The following is a 16,594-nucleotide window of genomic DNA, read 5'->3' on the forward strand; positions in this document are numbered from 1 at the left end:
CATGCTTGGAGGACAGTAGATGTTTTACTGTAATATCAAGGACATTTATTACACACTCATGTTTATACTGGAGACATCATATAGAGTGCTGGACTTGGAAAAGGAAAGACCAGGGTTCATATCCTGCCTCTGACACTTAACTAGCTGTGTCATCCTGGGCAAGTCACATTACTCAGCTGAGCCTCAGGCACCTCTGCTAAATTCTCTATTAAATTGTAGCTAGGATTGCAATCTACTTTGGCAGAGGGATTTCCTGTACTACAGAACCACTGATCATCAGTATATCTTCTTTTTAAACTCAAAAATTCATAACAAAATTTCCCCAGAAATGTAGTAAATATAATCATTGACTGTTTGCCTGTATAACTATTAATTCAATATCAGCTACCAGCTGTATTAACAGAAGACCTGGTTCAGACTCTTATTATGCAGATAGCAACACTGTAAGGCAGTTAGAACAGGCATTATTGTGCCCATTTTTAGAGATGAGGAAACTGAGGGTCAGAGAAATTAAGTGATTTACAAAAAGGTCTCACAGCTATATAACCAGGACAACCCAGGGCTCCTCCTGTTTCCAAGTCCAGTGTTCTTTTACTTGACACTGGACCTTTAGTTACTTCATGCGAGACCAGTATTATATAGTATCTTTATCTCATGAAGTACTAAGTAGAACATATCTGATCCATATTAAATTCCCATAGTCACATTTCAAATTCTGGTATTGACACATGTACCAGGTATATTTGGAGCTCAAATGTTTCACAAAAGACATGCCTTTGAGCAGGATGACATTGGTGTTGGCATGATTTCCAGCTCTCAGATGCACTTCTAAAACAAGCCCATTAAAGATCATTAAACAGATAGATCATGTGCTGGTACTGGGATAAATGGGGGGAGAATACCATTGTATACAAAAAGTTTATGGCTACTTAAACTCACAGAATAAAATTTGATGACTTTTAGCAAGAAAAAGTTCTGAAAAAAGCTGTGGGTTTTTTTTTTAGATGGCAGTAACAGCCTAGGCCACAGCATTATAGCCTTGGCAAACCCTAGTTATAAAAGCCTTTCTCATCCATAGCCAAGATTTCAAGGGAGCTGCATCCTAACCAATTATTTGTTGCTTGTTCATATACTTAAATATATTTAGATCACCCCCAAAGTAAAGGTACTTCAAAAAAGTTATTACTTTAGTTCAAACAATCTCCAGTATTTGGAGAATGTGCCTACATTTCAAATGTTGTTGAGCTTTCCAATAAGAACATTGTAAGAAATGGTGGCTTGGGCTTCCAAGTTTGACTAGGAAAATGGCATTAACTTACAATATATCTGATACTGTACTATAAGTACTCTAGAACCTGACAACCCTGTGTAACAAAGTACCTTTGGAGAAACACTCAGTCCCATTTGGAAGACCAGAAACACACCTGGAACCCTCGCAACCATGAAGGGTGAAATCAGTTAAAACTGAAACTCTCCAATTTCCAAGTCACTGGTGGTAGTTGTATATGCCTTGTGGGAGAAACTGGTAAAGCGAGAAGGATGAAAGAAGTAGAGACTGGGAATCAGAGATGAGGAAGAGGGACCAGGACTCAAGATGGGGTTTAAGAGTAAGACACTGTAAACCCCCCCCCCCCAAGGATACTTCCTTGGCTAAACTCTCCCCTTAGCCCCTTTCTTAAGTATAAGGGATTGCCCTGCCTACTTCCTAGATAAAAGTTAAGGGAGGAAATTTACTTTTCCTATGGGTACTAATGGGGTCTTAGGGTACATATAAAACAGGATGAAGCAAAGCTCGTTTGCATTTCAGAAGAAAAGTAGACTTGGGAGGTACTAAGCACTTTATCTCTTGAGACAGAGCTGAAGGAGGTACTCTGAGCTAGTGGGAGGGTTGAAAACTGAGTTTGCAGGGACAGGAAGGAGAAGGCCTTTGGTCTATTTAAACCCAAATTTTAATGCTCCCAGGATTATCTTCTTCCTCCTCTACCTGCCGAGTTCTCAAATGGCAGGACTGAGGGAATAGGAAAAGGAAAGGAGATGCCATTCCTGGGAGCCCCCTGCCCCACCTTAGTTTCTCTTAATAGATTTCCCAGCAGTACTTGGCACATAAATGTGGAGGAATCAAGGAGTGAATGAGTGAGTGAACGAATAAACGAACAAGTGAATGAACGAACAAACAAATGAACCATTCCTTAAAGCTCCCTTAGCTCAGCTCCAGGTCTTGTGATGAAAGGCCTAATACCATCCAAGTCTGCTTTTCCCTTACATAAGAACAATCATCCAGCAACACCTGGCCCAGAAAAGCACAGGGTAGTTCTCATCTGGATCAGCAGTTTCTAGGGTGATTGTTAATATGTAATGAATACAATACATCTCTGTTGGCGTCTGGTATTTTTGGCATTTTACCAAAAACAGTATATTGCACAAAGTTTTAAAAAGGGTGAAGAGACCTTTTTTTTTTTCTTGATAACTATTGATTGAGAGGCAATGTGCCTTGATGGTGAACCTGCCTTTAGAGTCATGAAGACCTGGGTTCAAGTCCTGCCCCGATCCAGAGTGGCTGTAGGATCACTAGCAAGACATGTGATTCTCAGTGCCCTAAGGAACTCTTTAAGACTTTTAAGTTACAGAAGAGTTGCAGAACCACATAAGTGGGGGGAGTTTCTATGCTAGGCGCTCCCTAAATTGATGAAATCATAAGTCCAGATCAAAACCAACCAAAAACTCCTCAAACACAGTTGATTAGCTATACAATTTAAATACTATTTAGTTGACTAACATGATTAAAAACATCACTTTCTTTTCAAGTAAATTGATTTAGTCCAATCTAAATTTTAGTCTAGGGTCATCAGAATATGTTGTAGTGAATCACAGAATTCCATCTTTGTTGTTTCCATATTTGAAAACATGTAGGATGAAATTATTAGGAATGTCTGAGTAAGACAGAGATGGTGCTATTGAAATTGATATAGCCTTCCCAAATTCATCTAAAAATAAATATTCTAGAACTAGTCCAGATTAGACACCTAATTTAAAGAGGCTGTTTTACTTTTAAACATTTGCAGAAGCTGGAAAAGGTCATCACTGATCATTGTCTTTGATTTCCACAATAGCTAAAGGCATTGAGGCTTTTAGGCCATTGAGCATTCATTTCCAGAAGTGGTAAACAACTATTTACAATTACTACTTAGCCATGTAAAAATGAATATCAGTAAACCAAATCCAGAACATTCGTGGCACATGCAAAACACATTTTCTGTGACGGAATCTAACCTATCCAGTGTTCTGCAAAACTTTGGAGGAATCAAGCATTTGTTTTAACCTTTTATGGACTACATTTGTTTTTTTTTTCCCCCCACTTTTCTGTGTAAAAATTATCATAGGCACCAATCCACTTTCCATCCTCCACCCCATCTTTTTTTTTATAAAGAATCATTCCTGCAGATTGTACCAGTTGCATTTGCTTCATTTTTCCTTTCCCTTATTTTATGTGGAAACATTTCACCAATGCAAGTTTAAGCACACCATTTACAGTTGCCCATCACTCTTAGAAGGACTCTTTTTCACATTTGACTTGAAATTCACCAAGTTTGAGTAGAACATCTTAAGAAGGCCCAGTCCCACCCATCAGGGACCATTTTGAACATCACACTGTTAAATTTTTTGAATTTCATTTCTCTTGCTAGGACTCTGCTTTCTTTGATTACTGGCCATCATTTTAGTTTTATCCAAGGGGCCATTGAAGCCCCTTGAGATCCCTTCAATGACCCTCTTTGCAGAAGAGCAGGAACTTTGTCACTGCCTGGGGAAATGACTCAGAGGGCTGTGTGGACCATGCAGCAGGCTTCCTTGTTTGAGCACTCCTGGAAGCCCACACTGTCTGTTGTTGGCAGGTCCTATGGAAGCTCCTACCACATTGCAAGCAAGATTATGCCCGTGCACTCAGCTTCTTACTGCACATGCATTGGGGACACTCAGTGACTTCACTCGGGTTCTTTATTTCCAAAATACAGCACACTTATTTGGGGAAAGTGGTCTCTCCTTTCCCCTTCTCACATACCCAACATTGGATACAGTTGTCTTCCAATCAATTCAGCAGCACTGTCACGGATGAGAAGGGAAGCCTGCTGTTCCTTAATGTATTTCCTGCATGCCCTGGAAATTGGCAACTCACAGATAAAAATCAATTTGCCTTCATTGATTTCTCTAAACCTGTGCTTTCCTTCCCCCCCAGAGGTACTTAATTGCGTTGAATATTTAACAGCCAGTGGCAGCACACTTTCCTACTGCGTGTTTGACTGTATGATGATGAAAGCCCCATGAGCAAAACAGAGATAGTTTCCTTTTTACGTGATCCAAGAGGCACCGAAGAACATAGCCAGAGGTGGTGTCTCATGGTATAAAACAAGTGTCTTCAGCTTTCATCAGGTTTGTATTTAGTCTGGCAGCAGGATCAATAACGGCCCATATATGCAGGTGAAAGGGTTTAAGGGATCAGAGCCGTAGAGACAGGGCCTCATGAGACTAGCACTGCTGAAGTAGGCTCTGCACTGAAGCTTTGAGTCTGCCTTGAGGTCAGGGGATCCAATGCCCAGACCTTGAGACGGTCCGTTCAGATTTCCCTCGTGTGTGTGGCAACAGTCTCAGTGTTTTTCCTCATCCTTGCAGAAGATTATGAAACATAAACCAACTGTACAGGCAGTGGCGACCAACGATGGGCCCCTCCTTGAAGGATCTCTTACGGCCTCCGACGCATAATTAGCTCATTGATAGGTAACAGTATTGCACAGATGGTGCCAGTTTGGAGTCACTTGGTGTGCGGTGATAACTCTGAAACTGTCCATTTTTCCTCCAAAGTTTTTGCTGTGCTTTGCCAATTTTTTTTTTCCGAAAGCCAAAATTAATGGTTTGTAGGAGAACCTAATTTTTACACTTAAATATTTGCTATTTCCAGGTAAGTTATTTGCCTGAGAGTGACAATTGCATAACATAGTGTATCATGTGTTTATGTGTATGCATATGTGCACATCTATGTATGTATCTTATGACTAATGTTTATCAGTGTTCTCATGTGCAACATTAGCCGGTCTGACTTGCTAATATACAGCGAGGGCAAAATATACAAATCCTTCGGGGCCTCTGTGTAGGCATTTTAAAGGGTCAATCAGGAAAGATACCACAAGTTAATGCTTTCTGGGACTTTGGTTTACATTGGACATTAGTCAGTCCCTCAAACTAATGTTGGACGTTAGCCCATGTTAAACATTAGCTGTACTCAATAGAACATGGTCTGGTGCCTAAAAGTATGTGGAGATTCTGTTGAATATATGTGTTCATGAAGCATTTCTCTAAAGACCTTGGGTTTGACAAGCACATTTATCATCTAATTCTAAAAAAAAAAATCAATACTGTCAAACTTGACACATGCATTGTATTAAAAGTTTCCTATTGCTCAGTTTTTGTTTATTCTCTTCCTACTTAGTTAAACTTGTTTATGACATATCAGCCTTCTTAGGCTCTTAGTGAGAAGTCACACAAACCACATTGGTCTGTGGCCTGTACAAAAATAATCAGTAACCTCTGAAGATGATTTCGATGTGCTTAGTCAATATGGCTGTTTATCCTTGAATCTGTGTGTGTTGGGAAAGGATGCACTAACACTGGGTGAGTCCTTGTCTTCTGTCTTTGAGGGTAAATAACCACACTTCACTCATGCTTTTGGGCTTCTCAGGTGTCATTTAGAGACCTAGGAAACTTGAACGATGCTGTGAAATAGAGCAACTGTAGCACACATAATCACTCGGCTCTCCTTGCTCTTTGCCATTCCGTGGGTTAGCATAAACATAATTGTTTCATTAGTATAACTGAGGGGGGGGGATATGGAGAAGAAGTATATTACTACTGGGCACAGTGTCAATTTACAGTATTCTAAAATCAGTGGGGAAACCAACAGACCTAATAATGTAAAACCAGTGACTTGGGTGTTAAAATCTAAGTAGAGCAACTCTTAGAGAAAGCATGTTGTCCAGCTCAATTTTGAAATAACACAAAATCATTTTAGGATACTTACCTACTATGTCAGGCACTTAATGTATTTTCTTATCTCTTGACAGAATTCTTCAAGGCAATGTCAGGACCATATTTCAGAATTCACCCCTCTCGCGTCTCTACCAAGTCCAAGCTATCAAAGCAATGAGCTCACCAGTTCTCCCCCGGCCACAAGGTCTCATTCTCATTCTAAAAAAGTGATGCTGACATACTGGAGCAGTCAGGATTATTCAGTCCTTCCACTTGGGTTTAATTTTTCCAATAACTGTTGCAAGTCCAGTGCAAGACACTGCTACCATGGGTCAGGTTTGGAAACGCCCGTATGACAGATCACCAATTCAAGCCTTTAAAGAACTGCATTTTTGAATGTGTATGTATGTGTGGGAGCGTGCATGCGTGTATGTGTGTGTGTGTGTGTGTGTGTGTGTGTGTGTGTGTGTATTTTGTTTCCAGAAGAAGGAACAAATACATAATAAAATTTAAACTAAGAAGTACTTGGCTCTCAACTGTCTGGAGTAATAATTAGGCAGACAGAACCAAGAGCCTGAAGTTTATGTCCTTCCAGGCCTGATGTGGCCTCTTCAAAAACATTTTTTTGAACTGCTAAAGCAATGAACATCTTACACAGTCTGGTACTGTGAGACTGGTAGCACTTAGAAGTCCCCTTGTTCTGTGTTAAAAGTTTTGAGTTTTTCTTTTTCTTTTTTGCACATACATTGCTTGCTTCTATCGTCTTCAGTCACTTGCTATTACTTGAAGTGGATAGTTTCAGTGAATGACCTACATTTTGATATCAACAGTTCAGTTTTGAGCCAGAAGCTATGACCTCAGATATCTCCAGCGACAGTCACTTCATGCATTTCACGGCTGTTTCTGATACTTCTCCTCGTCCTTCTTCTTCCTAGGCTCTCCCAACCAGTTTTCCTCCTGCGCTTTGTCTGTAAACAAACTGATGTTGCCTCTATGATCATCTCTTGTCAGGAAACGCTTTTCTAATGCTCATATTTCCATAAGTGGCCAAATGAGGCACCTGTGTGGTCATGTATATCGGTGTTCCTAGTAGAAAAAAGAGACCCCATTTTTATGTTTGCCCCTCCAGAGGGGAAGCTGGTTGTCATAGGTAGTCCCAGCATTTTGCATGTCAAAGTCCAAGTCACTTGTGCTGAATGTGCTATTTTATCACAGTGTGTCCTAGAAAAGTTAGAGGAAATTCAGTTCGTTTTTACTCCCTTCCCATCACCTCGCTGCCTCCATGGAGAAAAGTGTTTCTGTGTGTGATTGTGTGAATGAATGTACTCGGTACAAATTAGGAAATACTAATAATATCTTAGCTTTTCCTCTGAGATAGTGTTTTGCCAGACTTCAAAGGATGGAGTTTCTTGGTTCCCTGTTATTAGAAATGTTTATTCCAGGGGCTTTAAAAAAGGGGGGGTATTATTTTAGGACAATTACTAGGGGGCTTTAGCACAAATGATTGACTGTAATGTCATTCTACAGCACCCTATGTTGTAATGAAAAGGGAAGTCGGGAATCTAGTTTTCTGAGACATAGCTACCAAGTGGCAATTGTGTTTCAAAATGGACTTAAAACTTATTTCAGATTGAAAGGACACAGTTACAAGATAGCCTTTCAATTTTTAAAAGCAATACAGCCAGCTTGTACTTCTTCCACAGCTCTCTAGTGTTTACCAAACCTTGGGCTAATTTTACAACTAGGTGTGTCCTTTGTCTTGGGATTTTGTCCAGTGTTCTGTTTGGAAGGTGTAAATGACTGAAAGATTGCTTTCAAAGTCCTCATTATTTTTACATACCCAGTGTTTGTTTATGTGAGCACTCTCCATGACATATTTGAATGATCATAAAGTTAGCATATTTCAATTTGAGAGTCAAACATAAACAGTGAAGGCTTACTCCTCTTTAGAAAAGCCTCATCCAAGGACCACACATAAATAACTTTACCCACTACCAGAACGCCTAGCGTGATAATCAGAAAATGACATGTGTGGAAATCAACACTAAGAGCTTGTTCTTAGACATTTAACGTTAGGCTTATGAGCGTTCAAGGTTAGTCATTTGAGAGCAGAGGGTTTCACCAATAAAATATTTATTTGAATTATAGATATTTTTTCCTAAACAGAGCACTAATGACAATTGGTGAATTATTTTAAAGTCGTTGGGATGTTTTAATGAATTATGAGCACTTATCATACCAAAGATTAGGTCGAATAAAGTCTGACTGTCAACAAGAAGTCATTTTATTACCCTGGAGACTAAGAAGCGTAGCATTTTTAGCTTGAAGATCTAATGTTAGCGCTTCAACTAGAACCCTTTCAGTTTCAAGTAATATCATCCTGTCATGAGTTCTAGCAGTATTATGAACTTAGTCATTGCCTCCTTGGATGTCACACTCGGAATCATACCGTTCATAAACACTGGTGTATGTATTTTTTAAAAAATTTTTTTAAAACCTAATATGGGTATAAATGTAATACCTGTAGTGGTGACAAATTTCCTGTGCATTTAGTTAACAAATTATTTGTAATGTATTTTTTTAGAAATCTTAAAATTGCCTTTGCACTGAAATATTTTTCATAGCTGTTTATATATCTCTTTTATGCATTCATTTGTTAACACACCATTTCTAATTTTTTAAGTATGTTTTGAAAAGTTTTTTAATTTTATGGGTTTTGGCCACTTTACATTTAAATTTTGCTGATAGTTGTGACTGAATGTTTAAAAATCTGATGAATGTGAAAATTTCAGATTCGATTTCTTCCTTTCTCTTTCTCCTAAACTATTGCTGTTTCTGATGGTAGTAATTAATGTAAGGCACATCTCCAAATGGTAGTTTGCTAAGTTTTTTCATCTTAATCCTTTGTAACTTCATCCTCTCTTAGTTTTTTTTTTTTCTCATTTCCATCCTTTAGCCTTAAAAAAGAAAATTTTTGCTTGGTGATTGAATATGCTGGATTCCTGCTCTGCCTACTACTAACCAAAAGTTTACTAGATCCTTCTGACAATTTAACTCTTTCATTGAAAATCACTTAAACTTTACAGAGTCAAAAATGTGTTTTAGAAAATAGCCTGAAGAATTGTTAAATGGATGTGCCTAGGTATTTTAAATAGACTATGGGGGTGGGAAGAGATGCAGATGTTTGGTCAGGGACAATGAAATGGAAAAAAAGAGGACCCCATTGAAATGACATTTTTACATCTGATTTAATAGCAGATTCTTTATTTTAACTAGTTCTTATCATATTTGCCTTATAGTGTTGCAGATTATAAGAATCTGCTCCAGGCCCTTGGATTTAAAAATCCTGTTTACTGCATCAGATATTATGCAGAGATAATTAGGAATCTATAGTTTCACCAATGCATTGAACTGCTGGAGTGAGGAGTCCAGTCACCAAAGCTAATCACAACCGGTCTGAGACTCCAAAATTAAATCCTAAGGAGTTACTTGAGGCACATAGCAATTAAATGACTTTTCCAGGGGTAAGGAACAAGTTTCTTGTCAGAAGCAGGAATTGAACCCTGGTCTTTCTGTCTCAAAGCCCAGGATTCTCTCTAATATGGCACAATACTTCTGTGTGTCAGATAGTAATAAGTGACAGTTATGATTTACCATGCAAACTTTACTGCTCCCACTCCCTTTCCTTAGAAGCTTTGCCTTTTAATATACCAATACATGATTGATCTTGTCTGGACTTCCATCCCCCTATGACTTCCAACTCCATGGCAACTCCTGCCTATGCACGAATGCACGCACACACATACATGTATACATACATGCACATAACCACACTCCTTCCTTGAGCCCTCATCCTCCCGCCCTTTTTCCTGAGGTACGTGCAGACTTCATTCCCCTCCCTCCAGTAGAAGTCTCCACCCACCTCTGGGAAGATAAAATCCCATCTTCATTCAGCTGATAGGCTCTCTCTTGGCAAAGGCATTCTAGCATACCTTTCTCCAGTAGGCAGACTGGTTAGGCAGCAGAACAAAAAATGTCTTTACTGATAAGTGTAAAGACTTCCCTAGACAGAGAGCCTTCTCCCTCAGGAAAACTCCACCTAAAATACCTGAATCTCTGCTCACTGCCCTTCAATTAAGTGAGCTCTCGGCAGCTAGGTGGCGCAGTGGATAGAGCACCGGCCCTGGAGTCAGGAAGACCTGAGTTCAAATCCGGCCTCAGACCATTTAACACTTAGTAGCTGTGTGAACCTGGGCAGGTCACTTAACCCCAATTGCCTCACTTAAAAAAAAAAATAAGCGAGCTCTCAGGGGGCCAAGAAGGGGAGATAGGGCTTCCAAAGAAGACATTCCCTGGTGCCCTCTGGGGGAGGCTGGGCTGCCCGCTGTTTGGTGGAGGAATAGCCTCATTCCAGAAATCATCTGGAATAAGGAAGTTCTCTCTGTGTCCATCCCGATTTCAAGAAATAACACAAAAGTTCCCAACATATTTGACTCAGTGGAGTGAACAAGGCAGACCAGATAAGGATGAAGTACAAGAGTTGTATCTCACACTGGACATTGACATGCATTAGAACTCATGTCCACAAATTGGATGTACAGTTTATCTGGGATAGATTTGGGGGGAAGAAGCATGTTGGAGAGGGGAGGAGAATGACAGATTTTGTATCACTTCCTAGCTTGCCTTGATTAAATTGTTACAGCTTTAACAAAAATGTTTCATACATGCTGTTAGAACCGTTTTAAATAGACATCAACCAAATGTTCTGTGAAAGCTGAAGTATTTCAAGCTTTGTCTTTTTCTTAACCACTGAACTTTTATGTATTTCTGCACTGGTTAGTAGGAAATGATTACCATTGTTTTATCATTAAGATTATTTATTTGACACATAATACGAAGGCTTGGATCTTACTTTCTTGCATTACTCATTTTTCTGGTTGTCACCCATTTGTCTGGATCCCATTGGTATGCAACTTTCAAACAGGGAGAACAATGTCGGTGAGCCACTACAGTCTTTTTTTTTTTTCTTCTTTGGGAAAGCCAGGGTTTAGGGGAATGGGGGACAAGAATCATTCTGATAATGTGTCTATAAACAAAGCTTTAATGGAAACTTGTTGGAAGTATTATAAAAGTGTGATTCTACTTTTGCAGAAAAAAAATCTAAAGATCAGTTTATATAGCTTTATTTTTTACTTTATCAAAATATACAGAATTTTAATATACTGTACATTGTCTCTGACTGAAATTATTATGTGTGTATATGCATTGCCATTGAAAATATCCATTCATTATGTAATATAAAGGCAAATCTTCCAAAAAATGCCATTGGAGGAAAAAATAGTTACCACTGTATTTAACATAAATGGTATCTGTAGTTGTCATCATCATGAAATATTGGAATTTCTTTTTTAATTGTTAAATTCAATAGGTGCATTTAACAGACAATAAATCAGCCTTTAAACAGTAATGTTTAATTGATAACACTTCATTAACCTGCTCTGAAAAGTCACACTGTGGACTCAAATAATTCCTACATTTCTGTAAAATTTATTTTGTATGCTGCTGTTTTTATCTTTCATTTCTGAAGATATCAAAATATGACCTGTTAAAATTCAGTTTGGGGACTTTTCTGTAGATCAGATAAGCAGGAAATCAGACTCTGCTTGCAATAAAAAAGATGGCTGGTTTAGTTTCTTCACCAACAAATAAAATCTCACAAAGGGTGACTTTGCCAATTTCTGTTAAGTTATAACCAACAATGAGTCTGCAGAATTAAAATTTCCATTAAAGGCTTTGTACTCCTAATTTGAGGAAGAGACCTGCTTTACTTGGGTAAGTATATTTTTATTTGTAAATACATTTCTTTCCATTGATTATTATAATAGGATTTTAATGACAATCAAGCAAAAGAAATTATCCATTCCTTACCCTGTCAGCTAAAAGAATCTTTCTGAGCTCCTTCTCTATTCTCAAGCAAGAAAAACTTGATAGACTGTTAGTTGCCATATTAAAATTTGCTAGTTTTAATGTCAACCTTATGAAAATGAAAGGCCTTCATTTGCTACAAAGGTGTAAGGCTAGGTGAATTTTCTGCTCATCTTCCTTGAATTGTTTGGAAATTCTACCTACTTGCCTATATTTTCAGATGTAAAATTTGGATTTTGGAGTTAAAAGACCTGGCTTTCAGCCCACCAGGGATGGGGCGGGGGGGGGGGGTCCTCTCTATATTAATTGCAAGCACTGTTCGTCTTTGTATTTACCAGCCTCTAAAGTGCTCTAAACATAGTAGGTATTTAATTATTATTTGTTGGACTAGATCATTCCTTTATCACTAAACTAAGACAACACACACATTTGCAAGAAATGCAATGAAGTACCCCAAGAGCACAAACACCAATGAAAACCTTTTTAAAAAGTAAAAACCAGAAGCAGTTTGAATATGCTACCTTAATGTTTCTGATGCTGATGCAAAAACTGGAATTAGGCATGGTTCCTACCCTATAGCTAAAAAACAAAAGCAAATGGAAAAATTTCTGGGGAGGGAAGTGCAGAGAATATACAAGATGGAATATAGGCATATGTGTGCTGCTCACATCCATCATTTTTTCACTTTGAATTCTTTTGTGTCCTCCAAGTAGTCTATATGGAGTGAAGGGCAGAGTAAAGGGGGGGGGGGGGAAGAGCTAGAAGCAGTATCAGGTTAGAAGAAAGGTATAGAAAGGAAACATCAGAAATGCCTTTGGCCCCTCAGGTAATCATCTCACAAGACTGGACAGCTGGCCCCACGCATTTAAGTCTTTTACATTTTCCACAAAATGCTTCTACTGCCTTTGCTTTTGCCCCTTGATTCCTTCTCATCTTGAGAGATTCTTTACCATGTTTTCCCATGAATTCTCCACAAAGGCCGGAGCCTTCACTACCATTCTCATAGTATCTTAGGGCTATCGAGGTGCTGCTTGGACTGACCATCTGAACTTTGCTATTTTCTCCATTTCCTCTTCTAATCATATATTTTTCCTCAATATAGTATTTCTTTTGCCACTTTGAATGTAGAATTCATTAGTCACATGCTGCAGCCTCTGATACTCAGTGGGTATGAGCACATGATTTTTAAAAAATTAATGCTAAATTAAGAGCTGAATTTAATAAGCATTTATTGAAGAATTCACTCTATATTGCGCTAGTGTTTTCCCCAATAGTATAAGCTGATAAGGGAAAAGACTGGATTTGAAGTCAAAAGACCTCAGTCGAGGGGCAGCTAGGTGGCTCAGTGGATAAAGCACCCGCCCTGGATTCCGGAGGACCTGAGTTCAAATCCAGCCTCAGACACTTGATACTTACTAGCTGTGTGACCTTGGGCAAATCAGTTAACCTTCATTGCCCTACCAAAAACAAAACAAAACTCTTCTGACCCCTTACTATTTCTGTGAATGACCTTGGACAAGTCGCTTGGATCCTAATCTTTTTCCTTTTCTCCAAAATCAAGGGGATTGGACTCAAGAGAAACGGGGTCTTACTATCTCCCTATTTACCTTGTGATTTCAATTACCTGCTAACATTTTTTTATATTATTATCCTAATCAGCTCATTGATTGTTCTTTGACTAAGAATACAGTCCAAAATAAGATTGAGCAGTTCTTCTGTCTTTCTTCTCCTTCCTCATGGGTTTCTCTTGTCCCAACTGCCCAGCCTAGACATTCCTATCCCGTTTTAATCCTCCTCTTTTACCCAATAGAGTCGTTTTTATGGTGGGGGATGGGGAGAGAACACATGTTGTGCTGTCTGCTGCTAGTTCTTTATCCTTTGGGTTGTGTGAACTAGTCCAAATGCTTTCTTCCTACCCCTCGCTAACATTGCCTTCTATGTGTTCCCTTTCTGTTCTTGGATATTAGGAGATCTGGTGTAGTTGCAGAGAATGCCGATTTGAAATCAGGGGACCTAGCTCCGCTGGCATACTCTATTGATTTTGAGCAAGTTACTTATTGAATCTTTCAGAGCCTGTAACTAAATAATCTGTAAGCTACTCTCCAGTTAGTTGTAAATCTGTGGCCCTATGATCTCAGCTCTAAAATTCTGGCATTCCTATTAGAGTAGATGGGGAAAGTTTCATGGAGACAATAGGACTTAATTAATCATGACCCTTAAGGATGCATAGAATTGGAACTGGTAAATGAGGGGGAAGTTGGTCCAGGAATGGGGGGTAGGGGAGAGGTAGCATGAATTAAGGTAAAGAAGAGGCAATGAGAGAACCTTGAAGAGACTCATCTGAGTTAAGGAAGAGAAAATGTTTGGATAAGAAGATTAGGAAAGCATTTGTTGAACATTTCTAAAACAAGTCTACTATATCATCTCATAATTAACGGGCACATTTTATGGGACTTTGCAGACGAAGGATGTTAATTGTCCCAGGAAAATCCCCAGTCCCCAATATGACATCACATAAGCTTCTAGTTTGCTTTCTCATGAGGAAGAAAATGCAGAGGGTGAGCCTAAACGTATGGGGGATAGGTGGTGGTTGTTTTTTTTTAATTGTGGGATATCTTCCAAATCTGGTACACACTGCCTTAGGTGAAAGGAATGTTGTTCATACATATATAGGCGGCTGTGGCTGTGCTGGAGGCTGATCGCATATTCAATAGGGGCATGAGTTTATTTAATCCAAATGATGGTTACATTGTTGGTTGTGCTGGCAGGTGCAAAAAAAAATAGTGCGTTGCACCTGTCTAGTGCATAAACAGTCACTGATTCATCTGGTCAAGTCTCCCACCAGTTGAAATTTATACAGTTTCAGTGAAAAAAATTAGAACTTTGCAGATAGTTTCGTAAAGAAATGACTGCAGAAAAGGAACTAGAGGTGCCTTCCTGAGCTCAAAAAATGACTATGACTTCAGGCATGTGATTTCCTCCAGTTTTTGTTTTGGTTTGCTTTTAAGATGTTCATATTCATGCATTGGAGAATATTCAATGACATTGTAATAGGTGGAGAAAGCCCTCATGGTCTAGACAGATACTAGAGAGAGGTTGAGCTAATGTAGCAGGAGGACTGGACTTCATTCTTGGTTTTGCTGGCCTTATGGACTGGGCAAATCACCTTATTTTTTCTGATCATCAGGTTTCTCATCTTGAAGAATGATGGTAATACCAGGTATTGGACCCGTTCTGATATCATTGTGAATTGATGAGCTGTTGTGGATATAGCCTATGTGGAATTTTGTTTGCTTGTCTGCATATTTTGTTTACCAGGGTTTTCTTTTTTTTATTGGGAAAAAAGGGTAGGGGTCCCCCTTCTCCCCCCCACCCCCCAAATAAGGGAGTAGACTAGAATGATGACCAGATGGTATCACATGAGAAAATCAAGACAGCTCTGAAAGTTACGTGTTGAGGGGCGAGCGAGGTGGTGTGGAGCACTGGCCCTGCTGTCAGGAGGACCTGATTCAAGTCCGCCCTCAGACATTTGGTCACATACTAGCTGTGTGACCCTGGGCAAGTCATTTAACCTTCTATTGCCCCACCCCATCCTCCCCAAAAAAGATAGTAAGTTACATGTTGATTTATACTTTTTTAAAATGCAAATTCTACATGAGAGGTTCACAATTTTCATGTATAATCCTCTCTGCTTCACAGTGTATATGGAAATGCTCTGTTTGGTGTTAAGTTCAGAATAAAAATTCTTTAAATGGGGAAAAAATAAATCTCTCTTAAAAGGATTAAATGAGATGCATTACCTTTAGATGCATCATGATGACGTACATTAATAGTTAAAGCTCTATGCAAATGTCAACTCTTTATTATAGAAACAAACAAAAGAAATTAACTGGTGTTTCAGTTCTTTGCAAAGCATGTTAGGAATGAGACTCAGCAAAATCAAAGAATACATTTATCAGAACCAAAGCATACGTCAGAAATAGACGGTAAATGTCACAATTTTATGTCCATTACTGTAAGTGATAACATTTTTAAAAACCCTCTTTGCATTCTTGTAGCTTTGATTTGTTGAATAACTGGCAGCTGCTTTGAGAAGTCATTCTAATTACATAGCATAAACATTAATAATGTTTCTTATATTAGCCTATTCGAAGATGATGTCATTTAACCCACTCCAAGAAATATACAGTTACAAACATTTACCAGGAAATATCAGGAGGCTTCCAAAGTCAATTCTACAAAATAAAAATTTGTAGAATACACTTACCAAAGATTCTACTCTACTCATTTTACACTAAATTCAGATTGTAGTAGTAATAGGGTCTTAGTCCTGGAAATACGTATATAAATTGATAGTACACAGGTTTAAAAGGAACAAGACTGGGGCAGCTAGGTGGCGCAGTGGATAAAGCACTAACCCTGGATTCAGGAGTACCTAAGTTCAAATCCAGCTTCAGACACTTGAGACTTACTAGCTGTGTGACCCTGGGCAAGTCACTTAACCCCAATTGCCTCACAAAAAAAAAGGAACAGGACCTTAGAGGCCATCTAATCCAATCATTCTGATGAAGAAACCAAGGCACAGGTGTGTAACCTATCAAAGGTTACACACAGTAAGAAGCATCTGTCCCCCTTTTCTAGTATGTCTCATCAT

General features: G+C 38.8%; 1 protein-coding gene across 1 annotated transcript in view; it reads left to right on the forward strand.

The window, feature by feature from the left end:
• ATP11A (ATPase phospholipid transporting 11A) overlaps window positions 1-11,766 on the forward strand; it is a 225,275-nt gene extending 213,509 nt beyond the window's left edge. The window contains 1 exon segment of the mRNA XM_043994249.1: window positions 6,111-11,766. Coding sequence (XP_043850184.1) covers window positions 6,111-6,371 — 261 coding nt within the window. The 3' untranslated portion in view covers window positions 6,372-11,766.
• The last annotated feature ends 4,828 nt before the right edge of the window (window positions 11,767-16,594 follow it).

The sequence above is a fragment of the Dromiciops gliroides genome, chromosome 3 (assembly GCF_019393635.1).
Source record: "Dromiciops gliroides isolate mDroGli1 chromosome 3, mDroGli1.pri, whole genome shotgun sequence".
In the NCBI taxonomy this organism is placed as follows: Eukaryota; Metazoa; Chordata; class Mammalia; order Microbiotheria; family Microbiotheriidae; genus Dromiciops; species Dromiciops gliroides.